We start from the raw sequence: 20,359 nt of genomic DNA, 5'->3' as shown, positions 1-20,359 counted from the left end.
TAACTGATGAAAAACACACAAGTGATCATATGAGATAAATACAAAAAACAGGTTAACGTTTAAAAAAAGTTCCAGTGTTACCAGACTGTGCTGATGAACTGGTGGAAAGCTCATGAACTAGAGTACTACCATTTTTGGAAAACAAACTAAACCACCATGACAATCTCTTTCAGGTACAACATGTATGCAAGATTTAAAACAAAACACTTTGCACATTGGATGATGAAGACAGCAGATCTACATAAAAATGCAGACTCAAGTTGTACTTAAGCTTGATTACTGGTGTGATACACATTTACATTAACATTTTCTGCTTGAACACAAATATAATCTACATTTAAAATCTTAAAAGTTTTAGATCTTTAGTGTAATTTATGGTGACTAATATTGAAAAGAGCATAAGTTTGGTATCGAATCAGTGTCCAAGGCAAACATTTAATATACATGTATAGTGATGAGTGAGCACTACCATGATCAGGTGTTACGTACTCATAACCAGCAGTCCAACACAGAAAGAAGAGACCAGTTCAGGTCACCATAATATATAGGATATCTCAAAAGATGCGGTGTACAGAAAAATATCAGGCCAGTTCATGAACAGAACCAATCCACTGTATCATGATTAAGAATGTTTTTTTGTTTGAAAAGCATAGCCCGAACGGTGTCTATGTTTTAACTTATAGAAGAAGAAAGCAAAGGTTTTAATTTACTATCTGCGGATGCTAGTCTTCTTCTAATCTGGATTACTCATAACGAGCAGATGGATGCTGGGATGGGCACGACTTGAGCACCCGAGTATAATGGAGGTCAATGGAGAAGTCAAGCATTTCTCTGGAAGAGTTCCGGGAAAACTGCTTGAGTTCCCCATTGACTTCCATTAAACTCGGGTACTTGAGTCGTGCCCATCCCAGCATCCAACTACTCATTTTGAGAACTGAGCACTCAAGCATGGTAGTGCTCGGTCATTACTATATGTCACCTTTGTGGTATCTGTGATGAGCATGTTATGCAATATAGAATATGGCATTGTGAAAAGTATTTATGAGAAATATGTGCATTAAAATCCTAAGCCTCTTTTCTCATCCATGTTATAGACTCCATTAGGAGCCACCATCTCAGATTTGTTACTGAAAGAAATAGCATAGCAAACTGTCTGTTGCAGATGTGGATTTTTTAAGGTAGCTGTAAGAATAGCCTGACATGGAAAAGACAACATGATACAGTACTTTAAATATGAATTCTTTTAAATAAACTTTTGAACAAGTCAATGAGTGTTTTAGCACATAAATCTATATGCATAAAATAATCATAAAACATAAGACATCATTTTTTTGGTGATCAAAATAATCAGTCTTCGGTAGCTTCATGCACAGTGAAAACAAAACAAAGTAATTGAAGCATGAAGGTGTTTCCTTTGAAAAAATGTAATATAGCATCCTGGTCATTTTTAAATCAGTTCATTAGGTAAAGAAAAAGTAGTGGATCATTAATCTTCAGCATAAACCTGCTAGGAAATTGATCAAATCTTTGAAACTACGGAAATACCCTGAAGCCGCTATTGATCAGTAATGGAGTGAGTGCTTCAGACTGTGGAATGATAGCATAGGAAAGAAACAAAAGGAGTGTTATGCATGGAAAGCCAGGAGAAAAATCATGTCTCTTCAAGTGTGAAACCCATCCACATAAATTGAAAGGAAAAGTGGTGCATTCTCCACTGAAGCTTTCAAACAATAGTTGACAAGATTGCTCATTAAGCCGGACATCTGCAAGAAAACATACCTTGCCAGATTGAAAGCATCATCGATCAGTCCAGCACGATTACTGACAGAAATGACCTATGAGAAAAATGGAACCATTTAGGATTATAATGCCAGTCGGGAGCCTTGGTTCAAAACAAAACTCTGCAAAAGAAACTTAACAAGAACTTACAGTACCTCACAGTTTCTCGTTAGCTGCTCAATCAGTAATCTCCAGTTCTTGACATCATAGTTAACTCTAAAGTAACCAATCTGATCAATGTTCCCAAGTAACCAGTTGCTTTCATCCAATGTGGGAATACGGTGGTATTCTAAAAGTATGAAAAAAATGTTTAATTATTTATATATATATATATATATATATATTATTTATTTTATAGCGCCATTTATTCCATGGCACTTTACAGTGAAAGAGGGTATACGTACAACAATCATTAACAGTACATAACAGACTGGTATAGGAGGAGAGAGGACCCTGCCCGTGAGGGCTCATAGTCTATAGGGAATGGGTGATGGTACAATAGGTAAGGACAGAGCTGGTTAACAGTGGTGTACTGGACTGAGGGTTATTGTAGGTTGTAGGCTTGTTGGAAGAGGTGGGTCTTGCGTTTCCTCTTGAAGCTTTCCACGGTAGGGGAGAGTCTGATATGCTGTGGTAAAGCGTTCCAGAGTATGGGGGAGGCACGGGAGAAATCTTGTACGCGATTGTGGGAAGAGGAGATAAGAGAGGAGTAGAGAAGGAGATCTTGTGAGGATCTGAGGTTGCGTGCGGGTAGGTACCGGGAAAATAGGTCACAGATGTAAGGAGGAGACAGGTTGTGGATGGCTTTGTATGTCGTGGTTAATGTTATGAACTGGAGTCATTGGGCGATGGGAAGCCAGTGAAGGGATTGGCAGAGTGGCGAGGCTGGGGAATAGCGAGGGGAGAGGTGGAATAAGCGGGCCGCAGAGTTTAGGATAGATTGGAGGAGTGCAAGAGTGTTGGAAGGGAGACCAGAGAGCAGGAGGTTGCAGTAATCGAGGCGGGAGATGATGAGGGCATGCACTAATGTTTTTGCTGAATCTTGGTTAAGGAAAGCACGGATCCGGGAGATATTTTTGAGTTGTAGTCTGGATGAGGTGAAAAGAGCTTGGATGTGTGGCTTGAAGGATAGAGCAGAGTCGAGGGTTACTCCAAGGCAACGAGCTTGTGAGACTGGGGAGAGCGAGCAACCATCAAGTTTGATGGAAAGGCTTCTTGGAGGGGATGAGTGAGGAGGAGGAAAAACAATTAATTCTGTTTTGTCCATGTTAAGCTTTAGGAATCGCGCAGAGAAGAAGGATGAAATAGCAGACAGACATTGTGGGATTTTGGTTAGTAGAAAGGTAATGTCAGGTCCAGAGAGGTAGATCTGCGTATCATCAGCGTAGAGATGATACTGAAAGCCGTGGGACTCTATGAGCTGTCCCATATATATATATATATATATATATATATATATATATATATATATATATATATATCTATCTATATCTATATATATCTATATATATATATATATATATATATATATATATATATATAACGCACACACATACTCATGTTTGTAAATATAGACATCTCTTTATGTAAACTTGGCCACTCTCTAAACAATTAGTGGTGATGTTACAATAGAAACAAAAATGGATGATAAACAGTACTTTTTGTTCATTAAGCTAACTAATTGTCTGAGGCAATTGTTTTGTCATTAAGGATGAAAATTTCTCAGTCTAAGTAACAGTGTATTGGAAATTATTTATACAGCAGCTGTTCTGACAATCATGAAAAAAACATTCATAAACTAAGATGCTAAGGAGAAACACACTTTCTTCTAAGCAGATTCATGTTCTACTGTTTCCTATAACTATATCAAACACTATATGAAGAGAAATTATCAGTTTACCAATATGTTTCCTTGTGAATCATAGCCTGTATTCAGAGTCTGCACAGAGGAGGGTGGGAGTCAGCCATACAAATAAGTAAAGGAAAAAAATAAAGAGAATCCAGCAGACAAGAGACATGGAGAAAATATGAGGGTTACTTGACAGTTAAAAAAAAAAACTTCTTTATTCATTCACAAATATAAAGTTAAAAATGGCTACTGCACTTCTATGGCTGATCACAGGGTGTAGGTCCAGTATGGACTACACATTTTGGCACTAAAATTCGCCTTCTTTGTGGTGCTTCTGTGAGAAGGTACATTATAGCGCCAAAACACATAGTCCCTACTGGACTTACACCCTGTGATCTGCCATAAAAATGAAGTAACCATTTTTAACTTTATATTTTTGGATGAATAAAGAAGTTTTTTTTTTAACTGTCAAGTAACCCTCATATTTTCTCCATGTCTCTTGTCTGCTGGATTCTTTTTCTTTTTTCCTATATCAGACACTGTTTCATTTTTATCCCCTTCCTGACATTTGACATAAATGTACGACATAATTGGGGTTGAGTAGATGCAAATTGATGTACAGTTACATTATTGTGATTCTGAGGGCACAGCTCCAGGCCCTGAATGATAACCGTCACGATCTTGGTTATCGGAAAGCTGAGATCCTGCTCTAACAGCCAGACTTGTCATCATTGCTAGCTCTGTCGGCTATCTCTTTCATCTTCTAGAGACCATGAGCAATAGCAGCTGCAGCATCCACACAGTTGGGAGAATCAGCTCCGTGTCTCATCCATCAGCTCCCCCTAATACAATTGTGGGGTGCCAATAATTGTCATGGCACTTCGAATTACGGTCTCCTGTTATGCCCTGCCCTAACTAGGATCTTACAGGTATCCTGTCAGTATAACACTGACAGGTAAAATACCTTGAACTACAAAAGTATTGTCAATTAGTAGACCACAGATCAGACAAATAAAAATTAGAGTCCTATAGATAAGTAAAAAAAGTTAGAAAAATAATCTATCAAATACTACCACCACAAAAAAAGAACAGAATTTTTTTTTCAAAATATACATTTTTTTAATGTAAAACAAGAAGAAACAAAAAAAATGCACATAATTGGCATTGCTGCATGCTGAACAGCCCAATATTTAACCCTGGAACGTCCAACGATAGAAATCTACCACAGAAAACAAGTGACCTAGGAGGCTTGCAATGCCCCAGGTATGTGTTCTAGGGTTAAAACAGCCTTATTATTTAACTCCTATAGTGGACACTGTAAAAAAGAAATACAAAACATCAAAAATGCTATTTGTTTATCACAACACTACACATGAAGTGTAATAAAATGTTGTATGTAAAAAAAAAGTTACATATTTAGAAACTTTAGCTTTTCCTACCAAAATCAAATCCTCTCATTGATAAACTGGCAGAAAAGTAAGAAAATATAGATCTCAGAATATTGCGATGCAAAAATTTTTTTGTAAAAAAGTGTGTAAAGAAAGCAAAGCATAAAGATATCCTATATTCATCTGTTATTGCTGTAATCATACTAACCCGAAAAATAAAGCTATCTAATCACTTTTTTCTCCATGACCAATGGTGTTTAACGTCGTAAGGACAGAGTCACTTTGAATGTTAATGACCAAGTCTCATTTTTTAAATCTGGCCAGCATCGATTTATGAAATAATAACTATGGTACGCTTCAACATACCCTAGTGATTCTAAGACATTTTTTGTGACTTGTACTTCTTGTTAGTGGTAAATATTGGTGGATATTATTTGTTTTATTTACGAAAATATCAAAAACGTGGCAAAAAAGGTGAAAATTTTCACAATTTTAAAACATTGAAATTTTATACCCTTAAAGCTTTGCAACATGTCTACGTTACAACAGCACCATTTTTGAAATATATTTTTTTTGTTAGGCAGTTAGAAGGGTTAAAAGTTTATCAGCAATTTCTCATTTTTCCCCAAACATTTACAAAACCATGGTTTTTAGGAACCACATCACATTTGAAGAGACTTTCAGAAGCCTATGTTACAGAAAAATACCCAAAAGTGACACCATTCTATAAGCTGTGAACCTTGAGCTGCTCAAAACCACATCCAAGAAGTTTATTAACTCTTCAGGTGCTTCATAGGAACCAAAGCAATATGGAAGGAAAAAATGACAATTTTATCCTTTCAGACAGAATTGTTATTTAGCCCCACATTTTGCATTTTCACAAGGCAAACCAGATAAAATGCATCATACAAGTTTTTTTTCCAATTTCTCCTGAGTATTCCAATACCCCATAGGTGGTGGACAAATACTGTTTAGACGCATGGCAGGGCTTGAAGCTGAAGTAATACCATTTTACTTACGCAATGCAAACTGGGCTGGGATAGAAAGCAGATGCATGTCAACTTTGCAGAACACCTGATGTTCCTAAACAGTGGAAAGCCCCCACAAGTGACCCCATTTTGGAAACTAGACTCCTCAAAGAATTTATCTAGAGGTGTCATAAGCACCTTAAACCTCCAGGAGCTTCACAGAATTTTATAATGTTTAGCTGAGAAAATAAAAAATCATACTTTTCCCAGAAAATTGTTGTTTTAGACTCAGATTTTGCATTTTCATAAGGGTAACAGGAGAAACTGCACAGGAAAATTTGTTGTGCAATTTCTCCTGAGCATACAGATACTGTATATGTGGTGGAAAACTACTGTTTGTTTGCATGACAGGGCTTGGAAAGGAGGGAGAGCCATTTGACTTTTGGATTGTAAAAAATGCTAGAATAGATAGAGGACACAATGTCACTTTTGCTGAGCCACTGATGTGGCGAAACCTTACAAATATCTTACCAGTGATTCCATTTTGGAAAATACATCCTCAGGGAATTTATCTATGGGTGTGGTGAGCATCACATAATTTTTAGAATATTGGGCCGTGAAAATAAAATATTAAGATTTTTTCAAAAATGATTCTGAAGGCCTACATTTTCAATTTTCACAAGGGTACCAGGAGAAAAAGGACTACAAAGTTTGATACACAATTTATCCTGAGTATGGCAATATCCCACATGTGGTCAGAGACTACTTTTCAGTGGAAAACTCAGAAAGTAAAAAGCGCCATTTTAAAGTGCAGATTCGGCTGAAATCGGTGTGGGTGCCATGTCACATTGCAAGAGTCTCTGAGGTGTAAAGACAGCAGAAACCCCTATAAGTGACCACATTTTACAAACTAAACCTCTTAATAAAATCATCCAGTGGTGCAGTGAGCATATTGACACCACATTTGCTTTGCAAAATGTTTTACCATTGGATGATGAAGAAAAAATAATTACAAAAATTTTACATTTTTACAAAAGAATTAAGTAAAAATGGTTACATATTTGTTACATAACTTCTTGTGAATGTGATTATTCCAAATATGTGATTGTAAAGTACCAATTGGCTACATAGCGAGACTTGGGAGAGAAAGAGCGCTCTTTGACTTTTGGAGAGCAGAGTTTCCTAGAATAGTTTGCAGACTCCATATATCAAACCACTAAGTGCCAGAAAAGCAGAAGCCTCACTGAAGTGACCCCAATTTGGAAATTACACCTTCTTGGGAATTCATCTATGGGTGTATTGATGATTTTGACTTCATCAATGTTTTCCAGAAACAAACAGCAATGGATGTTGAAGAGTGAAAATGAAAATCTGCCATACATTGTGGGCAGCTTGAGCTTCTGGAGACCTGGACCTTGTAAATTATCCAGGCTCTCCTCATTACAGTATTGCCAAAAGTGTGGCTGTTAACTGCAGTTTAGAAGTACCGTGGGGCTTAGTAGAGAGTTGGGCATTTAGATTCGGGAGCACAGATTTTTCTGGATTTCTTTTGTGTCATAGAGCCATAGTGCTTTTCCAGAGTCTTCCTGCCACCAGTAATGTAGAAGCTCCCTATATTTCTATTAACAGATGACGACCCTGAGCGGGGATTTGACTCTGTGGATTGAGTAAAAGCTTTTATTGGTTGCATTTTGGGGCACACAACATTTTGGATCAGTTCACATTTATCCTGTGCTCAAAGGTGAGCACTTACATAAGGTTTTCTATCTAAATCTACAAAATATGTGATTCAGATGAAACCCCAGATGGATCCATTCATCAATGAGGCAGCAGATATTATGGACTCTGTGTGGCTTCTATTGTCAGTGTCTGGCTTTTAATCTGTATATAAAACAGGTGGTTGACCACATTTTTATGTACCCTTAAAAAGAAGGGCATGGCCGGATCAAAGGCCAAAGAAAGTCCAAAGTGTTTCCATCTGCCACATTATAGGGAATCTTATGATGGGGGTTACATCTGAATTACATATTTCAGAGATTTTCATGTAATCTCTATGTACATGTTCATTGTAGATCACAGGATGAATGTAAGCCAAACATACTGCAATCTTTGGGAGGCAAAATAAACACTTAATTTTTTATGCTGTATAAGTGATTAAACAGCTTTATCATTCGGGTCGGTGCGATTACAACAATACCATATTTATTTTGGGTTTTTATGTTTGGCAACTATCACATACCAAGAAATTATTTTTTACAAAGAAAAAGTTTTGGAATCACTATATTTTGAGAGATTTAATATTTATTAATTGCTGCCAACAGAATCATGTTAGATCTTGTTTTTTTTGCAGGATTAGTTGATTTTTTTATTGGTACCATTTTTGGGCATATAATATTTTTTATCGAGCTCTATTTTGATTTTTGGGGTGCAGAATGAACAAAACCAGCAATTCAGATTTTTTTTTATGCCATTCACCATGAGATAAAAGTGAAAAGACAGTTTTATTCTTCCGATCAGTACGATTACAATACCACATTTACTTTTTTTGGTATATTTTGCCACTTTACCACAGGAAAAACAATTTTAGAGAAAAAGTATTGTTTTTACATCACTGTATTCTGAGAACTGAATATTTTTTTTATTTTTCCACTTTCAGAGCTTGATGGTGGATTGTTTTTTTAATGACGTTTGTCAGCTATATCATTTTTATTTGCATTTTTCTTTTCGATCATGTTGTTTTACATTTTGATTTCAGAAGTATGATGAAAAAGTATAGGTTTTTGCCACCTTTTTAAGGTGTTCACTGTAGTTGTTAAATAATGTAACAATTTTATAGGCCATGTCATTCTGTATGTAGAAATACCAAATACAAGTGCATCTCAATAAATTAGAATATGATCAAAAAGTTAACTTATTTCGGTAATTCATTATAAAAAGGAAACACATTTTATGGAGTCATTACACACAGAGTGATCTATTTAAAGTGTATATTTCTGTTAATGTTGATTATTATGGCTTACAGCCAATCATTATCTTAGAAAATTAGAATAATTACCACAAAACATCTGTAAAGGCTTCCTAAGCATTTAAAATGATCCCTTAGTTTGATTCAGTAGGCTACACAATCAGGGCTAGATTAAGGTTGGTGGGGGCCCCTGGGCAGAAAATCTGGTGGGGACCCAATAACGTAAACATTTTTAGCCATCACAGTAGACAAAATACCTGATGTCCTGTGTATCAAAAATTTAAAGAAGAAGTTGTTCATTTGAGATGGACCATCTTGTTTCAGCTACCAAAAATAACTCATTAATACCTCATTTTAAAAGAAAATAAACCTTTCACTTCCTGTAGCTTACTTTTTACCTTAAATTACCTTAATGTTTGAAACCTATAATTAGTATAATTAGAAAACACAGATGGATTAGACTCACCTAACTTTTAGTTATCAAATATGTGCTATGAGATATCAGATGCCTAAAATGTCATCACCGCCCATTGATACTTAACAAAGTTAAACATTGCTAAACTTTTAACTGCATAATTGAAATTATTATCATACCAATCAAACATTCTGAGGGAAAACTCCTTCTGATCATGTCAAAGATTAGCCAGTTAAAGACATGGTCCATTCAATGAGTACAATGTGTTTCTACTTTATGCAAGTTTCATTTTTTTGCCTACACTATCAAGCAATCATAACCAACACTAGTACTTTACTCTTTACAGTTAATTAATTACAAGTTACACCTTTAGTACACTTAAGGGTACTTTACACGCTGCGATATCGGTTCCGATATTGCTAGTGAGCATATCCGCCCCCATCGGTTGTGCGTCATGGGAAAATCGCTGCCTGTGGCACACAACATCGCTTACACCCATCACACGGATTTACTTTCCCTGCGACGTAGCTCTGGCCTGCGATCCGCCTCCTTTCTAAGGGGGGTGGTTTGAGCGGCAGCACAGCGACGTCACATGGCAGCCGTCTAATAGCAGAGGAGGGGCGGAGATGAGCGGCCGGAAACATGACACCCACCTCCTTCCTTCCTCATTGCCGGTGGACGCAGGTAAGGAGATGTTCATCGTTCCTGCAGTGTCACACATAGCGATGTGTGACGCCGCAGGAGCGACGAACAACCAGCGGCATGCACCACCAACAATATTTGGAAAAGGAGCGACGTGTCAACGATCAACGATTTTAGACGTTTTTGCGATCGTTGATCATCGCTCCTTGGTGTCACACAATGCAATGTCGCTAACGGCACCGGATGTGCGTCACTAACGACGTGACCCTGACGATATATCGTTAGCAATGTCACAGCGTGTAAAGCACCCTTTAGGCTTTTACAATAGATTGCCCACTACCCAAACTCAGTTACAGCATTTGCCATAAATTCCTAAGGATAATAACCCTAAAGGTCCCTATATTCTTTATATGCCATTTTCATGTAGTTTAATGCAATACCATGTTTTTCCAAAATTAAGACCGCCCCCAAAAATAAGCACTATCAGGGATTTTCAGCTATATTAAATATAAGCCCTCCGCCGAAAATAAGCCCTAGCTGAGGTTCAATAATCTGTCCATGCAACTAAAAAAGGTAAAGAATACTGCAAGACACTTCATTATAGAGAGTGGACACCCCACAATCATTCTCACCAGACGCTGAGCGAGAAGCCCTACAGTGGATCGCACACCCACACACATCAGATCTCACACCACACACATCAGATCACACACACAATCACCACATCCAGCAATACCAATTTCTTCTGGCTGGCAGATTCCTGAGACACACTGTGGTGGAATGCAAGGACCTGTTGATTGCGGATGTAATGCTTACTGGTCCTGCGATGCGTAACTTCCTCCCATCTTTCCCTATGGCCAGATGCATTCAGTACCGCCGGATGTGGTGAGTGACTAGTGAGTGTGCGTGTGTGATCTTTTTTGGGGTTAAACTTACTCCCAACCATGTTTCTCCAAGAATAAGACATGCTCCAAAAATGAGCCCTAGCGCTTATTTTTGAGGCAAAAAAAGACAGTGTCTTATTTTTTGAAAAACACAGTAAAGCAGCACTTTCTGTCCCCTGGCATCAACTATGCTCTAAGTATCGTCTGCTCCCTCTTGACTACATTTCTCATCATCCCTTGTGCTGGGCTTCAAGCTAGTAGGGAGCACTCTACCTGTAAATCCACCTAAATTACTCTCACTCCTCTACTAGAGTCACATACAGCGCCATCATAATGTGCTGTCCAGGAGACTTCTGCAGAGAAGTCACTAATATTTCGTAAAAGTAACACAAGACACCAAAACACCAGAACTGGCAATAAAGATTATCCCCTCTTCACCCTCAGTGATAAATCATGTTCTTCTATAATAGGATGGGTGGATGGATGTGGCGGTAGAGAGTGAGATATGAATATATTTATAATATAGAGAGTATACATAAAGATACAAGGAAAGCTCTGGATTGGATAGCTATGTTTGCAATGAGAGCTGTATCTGCAGCAACATACACAGTAGCAGTGAACTACTTTCTCGAAACGGTTTAATAATATTCTTAATATTGTGTTTCCTTGAACATAGAGCACATTGACCCAATTTTTAGACCAATTTTAATTCACATACTGCATGTGTGGTAGCTAAAAATCTAATTGCATCATACTGGAGACAGCTTTTGATTCCCATAATCACCGAGGTGATTGACAAAGTTACCCTACATGACGATTTTGAACAATGTTATGCAATCTATAACAATTCATTCGCTGTATATCATAAAGAATGGAGCCTTTGGTTTTCTTACAAACAAAAATCTTTATAGCCTCTGGTCCATGTGCTTAATGTCTGATTTAAATTTCACAAACCTTGAAAATTGAGACTTGTATTCCTGGAATTTGACTTTTTTATATTCAGAATTGTATCTTTTTTCTGTATATATACTTGAATTATTATAAAACTTCTCTGTTGTTTCTTATCCTTTCCCACTCTCTTTCCTCTTTTTCTCTCCTCCCCAATAAAGGGTTCTTTCCTTCATCCCATCCCTTCCTTTCCTCCCCACCCTTTCCCTTAGGTAAGATGGTTTGCTCACTTGCCACATTAATGTCTACATATATTGCTATGTATTGAGTATCTTGTATAATGTTACTGTTTGTTTTTATTTTTCTTTGATTATTTATATGAAAATTCTTTAATAAAAACTATTTCAACCAATATTGTGTTTCAACCTAGTAACATTTCTGGGTAAATCTTCATGTACCCTTTCACTCTTTTGATTCAATATAATCATTTTACTTCTTTCTTCTGTAAACAATCCTGCCTCACGTGATGCTTTTGCCAGGGATATAGCTAAAAGCAATTTAGTGGGTTAGATCCCATGTCTTTTACTCATGTTTGAGTGTTATGTCTGATCTGCTGATCAAGTCAGCTTAACTATCAACAGAAAGATGTTATGAGGATATATTTTGCAACTTTCAGAATCATGTTCTCAGTTTTCATTTCTGACTCCAATGTGTTCCCAAGTCTAACATTATCCAGCCCTCTTATTTTAACAACTGTGAAGAGTTGTTCTCAGGAATTTCTAAAACACTAATCTGCCCCAAACTCTTCAATGCAAATTTAAAGCCCATTTTTGAGAGGCACAATTCAAAATCAGCTCCTGAGCAGATCTATTTTGTTGGGAGAGTTAATTATTAGAGATGAGCAAGCAGTAAAATGCTTGGGTGCTCGATGCTCGGGTCGAGCATTTTTAAATGCTCGTGTGCTTGATCCGAGCACCGAGCCCAATGTTAGCCTAAATAAAACTCGAGCATTTTTCCAGCCGCACCCCTGGCGGTTTGGAGAAAGGTCAAAAATTTCACAAATGTATAACAGTGCTCAAATGACATAGGAGCAGCATGGGAAAGACCCCTGTAAGCCAGGTCTCTGCTGGGAGCAATGTTGTCTTTCTATTAGGGGGAGGAAGAATCCTGTGTTCCTCCTCCTGTGTAAAATGCACTTTCGCTTAGTAGCGTATGTGTGGCAGCTTTTCTCTTCCTGCAAATTCGCTGCTAAGCAAAACCAAGAGTGAACAGTAGAAAAAAAATAATATCATATTCACCTGTGTGCAGACTCCTGGGACACGTCCAATCGCTCCAGGACCAGCCGATAATTAGCTGATGCGGTCAGCTGACGGCATCAGCTGATCGTATAAGTACAGCGATGAGGCCGGCTTTTTACCGCCCGGCCGGGTTAAACTATCAGCTGATGCTGTCAGGTGACCACATCAGCTGATTACCAGTGGGTCCTGGAGCGATTGGCTGGGAGTCTGCACAGAGGAATATAGTTTTTTTTTTACTGATGCATCAGCTGATTGTTTAAAAGCCGTGTATACAATCAGCTGATGTGTCACGTCATTCAAGTCCTTTAACCTGATACATCTGATTGCTTTGCCTTCCGGCAAACCGATCAGAAGACATTGGATCTGTATTGGACATTGTGGGAACCTCGACCCATGACTACGGCGGATGGGGGTTCTTTAGTTCAATAAATATGGAGTCACTAATTGTGTTATGTTTCATTTCTAATAAAAATATTTTTCTCTGTGTTGTGTTTTTTTATCTTTACCAGAAATTCATGGTGGGCATGCCTAATATTGGCGTGACACGATGAATTTCGGGCTTAGGTCCAGCTGATCATACACAGCTAGCTCTTACCCCATTATTACTCAGCCAGCCACTCGGCACCAGGGCCACTGGAAAAGTTGGATAGAGCACCATTTTCGGGGTGGCTGTAGGCTGCAATTCGCAACAGTGTGGGCCCAGAATGGTTGGGCCAACCTGCGCTGTGGATTCCAGTCCCCAGCTGCCTAGTTGTACTTGGCTGGAAACAAAAAAAGGGTGAAGCTCACATCGGTTTTTTTTTTAAATTATTTCATGAAAGTCATGAAATACTTAAAAGAAAAGGGCTGCCCTATATTTTTGGTTCCTAGCTGTGTACAAATAGGCAGCTGGGGGTTAGGGAAAGCCCGTACCTGCCTGCTGTACCTGGCTGGCATACAAAAATATGGTAAAGCCCATGTCTCGATTTTTTTTTTTTTTTTACATCATTAAAAAATAAAAGAAAAAAAGCCAAACACATAAAAAATAAAAACAAATGCGTGGGCTACTGCTGCATTTTCTATTTCTAGCTAAGGGTATCCCAAGTAGCTACTGGCTGTTAACCCCCACTGCTTGGTGTTATCTTCACTGGCAATGAAAAATCCAGGGAAGCATTTTTTTAATTTTTTTTACAAAAACCTAAAAAAAGCAAATCACGTGGGCTTCGCCATATTTTTGTATGCTAGGCAGCAGGCAGGAACGGCCTGCTCCCAACCACAAGCTGCCTATTTGTACCCAGTTGGGAACCAAAAATATAGGGAAGCCCTTTTTTTAATTATTTCATGAATTTCATGAAATAATTAAAAAAAAAAATGACGTGGCTTCGCCCAACTTTTGTATCCAGCCAGGTACAACTACGCAGCTGCGGATTGGAATCCGCAGCACAGGTTGTCCAAAGCTTTCTGGGCCCACCGCTGCGAATTGTAGACCGCAGCTGCCCCCAGAAAATTGGCACTTTCATAGAAGCGCCATCTTTTGGCACTCTACCCAACTCTTCCAGCGGCCATGGTGCCGGGTGGCATGCTTGATAATAAGGAGTTAATATCAGCTTTGTTTTACAAGCTGGTATTAAGCCTGAGATTCTTAATGTCAGGCCAAATTTGACCCAGATATTAAGAATCTCCAATAAAGGATTAAAAAAAAAGACACCACACAGAGAAAAAATACTTTATTATGAATAAATGCACAGACACACTTAGGGATTCCATCTTTATTACTCCCGCTCACCCTTCCACGATCCTGGTCTTCTATTTTTTTATACCCATGCAGCTCTGCTAAATCACACAGCACAGGAAGGAAGAACGCTGCTCCTCCCCATGCTGTGTAATCGAACACAGGCTGCGGCGGGTTGGTAGGCGGTGACGTCACTGCTGCCCCCGTTTCCATAGTAACCTATTGAGCGGGGTATTACAGCAACGGTGATCTCCGATCAGCTGATTCCCAGCGCATCTATTCAGCGTCTCCTGCATAAGCTGCGCCGGTAAACAGGGAGTTAACTCCTGCGGCTGCGGCAGCAGCCAGTGCACAGCGGCCCTGGTAATCAGGTGATCGGAGATCACCGATGCTATAGTAACCCACTTGGTAGGTTACTATGGCTCCTACGTACGTCTCCTAGTACCTACACTACACTACCTACACACTAAATCTATCCCTAGCTCAGCAGCACCTCCCCTTACACTAACTGACTGTGTATCACACTGCCGAGCACAGCGCCATCAGCTGTCATATAGAGCAGATGATGCCGTGCGGCTAGCCAATCACTGTAATGCTACAGCCATGTTGGTTGTGGCATTACAGTGTGTGACAGCCAATCCCTGCATGTGGGCTGACTCTGTAAATACCGCCCACATGCAGGGAGAGGGAGCCGAGCATCTGCCCGAGCATCTCGGCGGTATTTCGAGCTCGCAGAGTATACCGAGCACTGAGATGCTCGTGCGAGCACCATGTAGCGACGAGCATGCTTGCTCATCCCTATTAATTATCCCTCCTTAAGAACTCATTCACATGATCGTTATGTCTGTCCTGGTAAGTTCCTGTTTTTTTGCGGACCCACGGACAGGACCATCTTTTCAATGTCCTTTGTGTAGGATTGAATGGCATGGAAGCAATTCCTTATGCATCCGATAATACAAAAAAACACATCGGATGCTATATGTCAGTTTCGTAATTATGGAACATGTCCTATTCTGTTCTGTAAAAACGGACCGTGACTCTATACAAGTCAATGGGCCCACAAAATCTCCGAAAGCCGCACGGAAGCACTTCCGTGTAACTTCCGTCGGGTGCCCGTGCAGTCTGTGTCCTGCTCTCCGCCGACTGCTCTCACTGCAATGTTTGCATATGCCCGCTCTGCAGTGTGTCTGCAGCTGCCCGCAGAGTAGTGTCGGCATATGTTCGCACTGATGTGTGCGAGTAGCTGCGGGGATGATGAGTGTTGCCGTCAGGAGGTTAGTAAAGTTCATTACCTGCGGAGATGAACTCCTGCACTCCTGATGTCAGCGCTCATCACTGACAGCTGCGTTCTCGCATGAACTTTCACAGGCGGCCTAAGACTGTGACTAACGGTGACATCATGGGCTGCTCACGAGAGGTGATCTGTGAACGCGGTTGGCATAGAATTCAGTGACAAGCGCTGTTTTCAGGGATGCAGCAGCTTCCATCACTGCAGTTAATGTACCGAGCTAACCTCCTGAAGTCAGCGCTGGTCATGCCCTGCAGTGACTAGAGCTGACCTCACGATGTTAGCTCAGGTCACTGCACTGCTCTCCCAGCCAATGGGGAACATTCAGTTCTTCATTGATTAGGACAGTGAGTATGGATCATCGTGGGACCCCCTTATTGGATTACGCCTGACTCGGATTTGTTTTTTCTTTTCAACAAATTAGTGAAAGAGGGAATGTGTTGGGGAGGTTTTTTTTCCAATAAACAATTGTTTGTCATCTATTTTTTTTTACTTACTGACTGGGTTACTGATGTCAGGTATCTGATAGACGCCGTGACATCCGTAACCCCAGGGCTTAATGCCAGGTTACATTACACATCTGGTATCAACCCCATATTTTACCCCATTTGCCACCGCACCAGGGTATTGGGATAATATGGGGCATAGCACCAGGATTGGTACATCTAATGTATGCGCCACTTCTGGGGCGGCTGCGGCCTGCTATTCTTAGGCTGTGGAGGGTCCAAGAACCGCGGACCTCCCTAGTCTGAGAATACCAGACCACAGCTGTCCACTTTACTTTGGCTGGTGATCCAATTTGGGCGGGACCCCACGTTTTTTGTTTAAAATTATTTATTTAATTTAAAAAAACAGTGTGGGGTGCCCTCTGTTTTGGATTACCAGCCAAGGTGAAGCTGCCCGCTGTGGTCTGCAGGCTGCAGCCGTCTGCTTTACCCTAGTTGGCTACAAAAAATAGGGGGACCCCACATCATTTTTTTAAATTATTTATTTATTTTTTGGCTAAATATAAGGCTAAGCACTCTTTATTGCCACATGAAAGACACTAAAGGGAGAAGATTACAAAATGCAGGAGAGTGGAATATTATATATGTCTTTATCATCTATTATCTATCTATCCCTCTAGCTATCCCTCTATCTATCCCTTAATTCATTCATTCATTCATCCCTCTATCTATCTCTCTATCTATCCCTCTATCTATCTATCCCTCTATCTATCTATATCTAGCTATTAGTGATGAGCGAGTACTAAAAAGCTCGGGTGCTCGAGGCTCGGGCCGAGCATCCCAAGATACTCGTGTACTCGGCCCTAGCACCGAGCCCAATGTTATCCTATGGGAGACCCGAGTATTTTTGTGAAATGACCACTGGCAGCATGGAGAAACCCTAAAAATGGCACAAAAGTCTCAGAAGAGTGCTCAAATGACATGGCAACAGCATGGGGAAGACCCCTTGAAGCATTTATCACTCAAAAGTCACAGCTGTGAACAATTTTGTCCGCGTTTTATGCCATTTTTACGAACTCACCAGAAAACCTTCCAAAATGACACCAAAATGAATTTTCATGGCGGAAATGTTAAGGGCACATACGCAATAGTGAGATAGAGCTAATGTATGTTACTTTTTGAGATCAATACATGAAAGATTTTACGTAAAACATTGTGTGGCACTCCGATGTCCCTGAGAAGAGACGTACATAAAGGCCTCTGAGTCTAATGTGCCCATTTTGAGGAACTGTGTCTTTGTAGTATTTTCCTTTGCCAGGGCAGTCCAAAATTGTGAGGTTCACCAATGACCCTGCATACAGACGTGCATGAGGGCCTGTAAACCTGAAGTGCCTATTGGAAGGAAGTGTGTCTATTGTAGTATAGCCCTTTGGCAGGGCAGCCAAAAATTGGGAGGCTCCACGTTGTCCCTGGATAGAGACGTGCATGAGGGCCTGTAAACCTGAAGTGCCCATTCGAAGGAAGTGGGTCTATTGTAGTATAGCCCTTAGGCAGGGCAGCCAAAAATTGGGAGGCTCCACGTTGTCCCTGGATAGAGACGTGCATGAGGGCCTGTAAACCTGAAGTGCCCATTGGAAGGAAGTGGGTCTATTGTAGTATAGCCCTTAGGCAGGGCAGCCAAAAATTGGGAGGCTCCACGTTGTCCCTGGATAGAGACGTGCATGAGGGCCTGTAAACCTGAAGTGCCCATTGGAAGGAAGTGGGTCTATTGTAGTATAGCCCTTAGGCAGGGCAGCCAAAAATTGGGAGGCTCCACGTTGTCCCTGGATAGAGACGTGCATGAGGGCCTGTAAACCTGAAGTGCACATTGGAAGGAAGTGGGTCTATTGTAGTATAGCCCTTAGGCAGGGCAGCCAAAAATTGGGAGGCTCCACGTTGTCCCTGGATAGAGACGTGCATGAGGGCCTGTAAACCTGAAGTGCCCATTGGAAGGAAGTGGGTCTATTGTAGTATAGCCATTAGGCAGGGCAGCCAAAAATTGGGAGGCTCCACGTTGTCCCTGGATAGAGACGTGCATGAGGGCCTGTAAACCTGAAGTGCCCATTGGAAGGAAGTGGGTCTATTGCAGTATAGCCCTTTGGCAGGGCAGCCAAAAATTGGGAGGCTCCACGTTGTCCCTGGATAGAGACGTGCATGAGGGCCTGTAAACCTGAAGTGCCCATTGAAAGGAAGTGGGTCTATTGTAGTATAGCCCTTTGGCAGGGCAGCCAAAAATTGGGAGGCTCCACGTTGTCCCTGGATAGAGACGTGCATGAGGGCCTGTAAACCTGAAGTGCACATTGGAAGGAAGTGGGTCTATTGTAGTATAGCCCTTAGGCAGGGCAGCCAAAAATTGGGAGGCTCCACGTTGTCCCTGGATAGAGACCTGTTAGGTTCTTAGTGCCTCCGTGCTTGCATTTAAAAACCGCACGTGTGTGCCTGTTGGTGGCAGCTTTCCGCTGCACTTGTGTGCGTTTTGCAAAAACTTGGATATAACGCACAAGTCTAGTGAATACACATCAGCACAGCATTGCAAAATGCGCAAGGGCGTTGTCAACGAACAAGGAAGTGGACGTGATGGTGGTGCAGGCAGAGACCGAGGTCGTGTGCAAGCTCTAATTTCGCCACAACAAAGGGCCACATCTACTCGCTCGCACATCCTGTCCCAAATTCTTGGGGACCGCAGCAGTACACCGCTCTTGAACCAAGACCAGTGTCAACAGGTTGTTAGTTGGATAGCGGATAATGCTTCCAGTCAGATTGGCACCACCACAAACACTCTGTCTTCCACACGGTCAAGTGTCAGTAGCCGTGATACTGCACTGCACATTTCAGAACCTGATCCTCCTTCCTACCACCAGGCCGAGTACACGTCCACGGACATTACTGATCCCACACTTGGACACTCGGAAGAGCTGTTCGTTCACGTTTACATTCACACATTCTGGCCTCTCGCCAGCTCCTGTTGAAGTGGGCCATGATGAGATTGTATGTACAGATGCCCAAATATTTGAGCATCCACGTTCTCACGAAGTTGGCAACGTGTCTCAACAAGGGGTGGACGATGATGAGACACAATTGTCAGGAAGTCAGGAGGAGGAGCAGGGTGCGGAAGAGGAAGACGACGTGGTGGATGATCCAGTAACTGACCCAACCTGGCAGGAGGATATGTAGAGCGAGGACAGCAGTGCACAGGGGAAGGGAGGCGTAGCATCCCAAGAGGCAGTAAGAAGCAGAGTGGTGGCCCCAGGCAGACGTCAGGCAACTGTTCCCCAGAACAACACGACACAAGGTGCCTGTACAAATGTTAGGTCTTCCCGAGTCTGGCAGTTTTTTAAGTTGGCTCCAGATGATTCTAAAAAGGCCATTTGCAACACCTGCCATGCCAGCATCAGCAGGGGTACCAAAACTAGCAGCCTGACCACCACCAGCATGATCAGGCACATGTCAGCCAAGCACCCGACTTTGTGGGAAGTACAACAGAGTCGAGGAGCAATGCTTGCTGATGTCACTGCTACGTCTTCGCTGGTTGTGCATGCGAGCCAATCCCCTGTCCATGCTGCCTGCGAATAAGCCTCCTCCGGCCCTGCACCTGCAGTTACCCTCGCAGAAATAACACCATCATCTAGCACGTCCTTGTCCCAGCGCAGCGTTCAGTTATCCATTCAGCAAACCTTTGAACGCAGGTGCAAATACACTGCCAACGCCCCACATGCCACACTTCTAAATGCTAACTTTTCGCGACTGCTTGTGCTGGAAATGTTGCCTTTTAGGCTGGTTGAGACAGAAGCATTCCGCG

At 41.2% G+C, this 20,359-nt stretch overlaps 1 protein-coding gene across 1 annotated transcript in view; it reads right to left on the bottom strand.

Annotated features, from left to right (window-relative positions):
• TRHDE (thyrotropin releasing hormone degrading enzyme) overlaps window positions 1-20,359 on the bottom strand; it is a 1,371,551-nt gene that overhangs the window by 273,048 nt on the left and 1,078,144 nt on the right. Inside the window, exons 11-12 of the mRNA XM_075344896.1 lie at window positions 1,935-2,068; window positions 1,780-1,835 (exon numbers count right to left, since the gene is read on the bottom strand). Of these exons, the coding sequence (XP_075201011.1) occupies window positions 1,780-1,835; window positions 1,935-2,068 (190 nt within the window). The remainder of the gene's footprint in view (window positions 1-1,779; window positions 1,836-1,934; window positions 2,069-20,359) is intronic.

This window comes from Anomaloglossus baeobatrachus, chromosome 4, assembly GCF_048569485.1.
Source record: "Anomaloglossus baeobatrachus isolate aAnoBae1 chromosome 4, aAnoBae1.hap1, whole genome shotgun sequence".
NCBI lineage: Eukaryota > Metazoa > Chordata > Amphibia > Anura > Aromobatidae > Anomaloglossus > Anomaloglossus baeobatrachus.
This window is presented reverse-complemented; position numbering and strand designations above follow the sequence as displayed.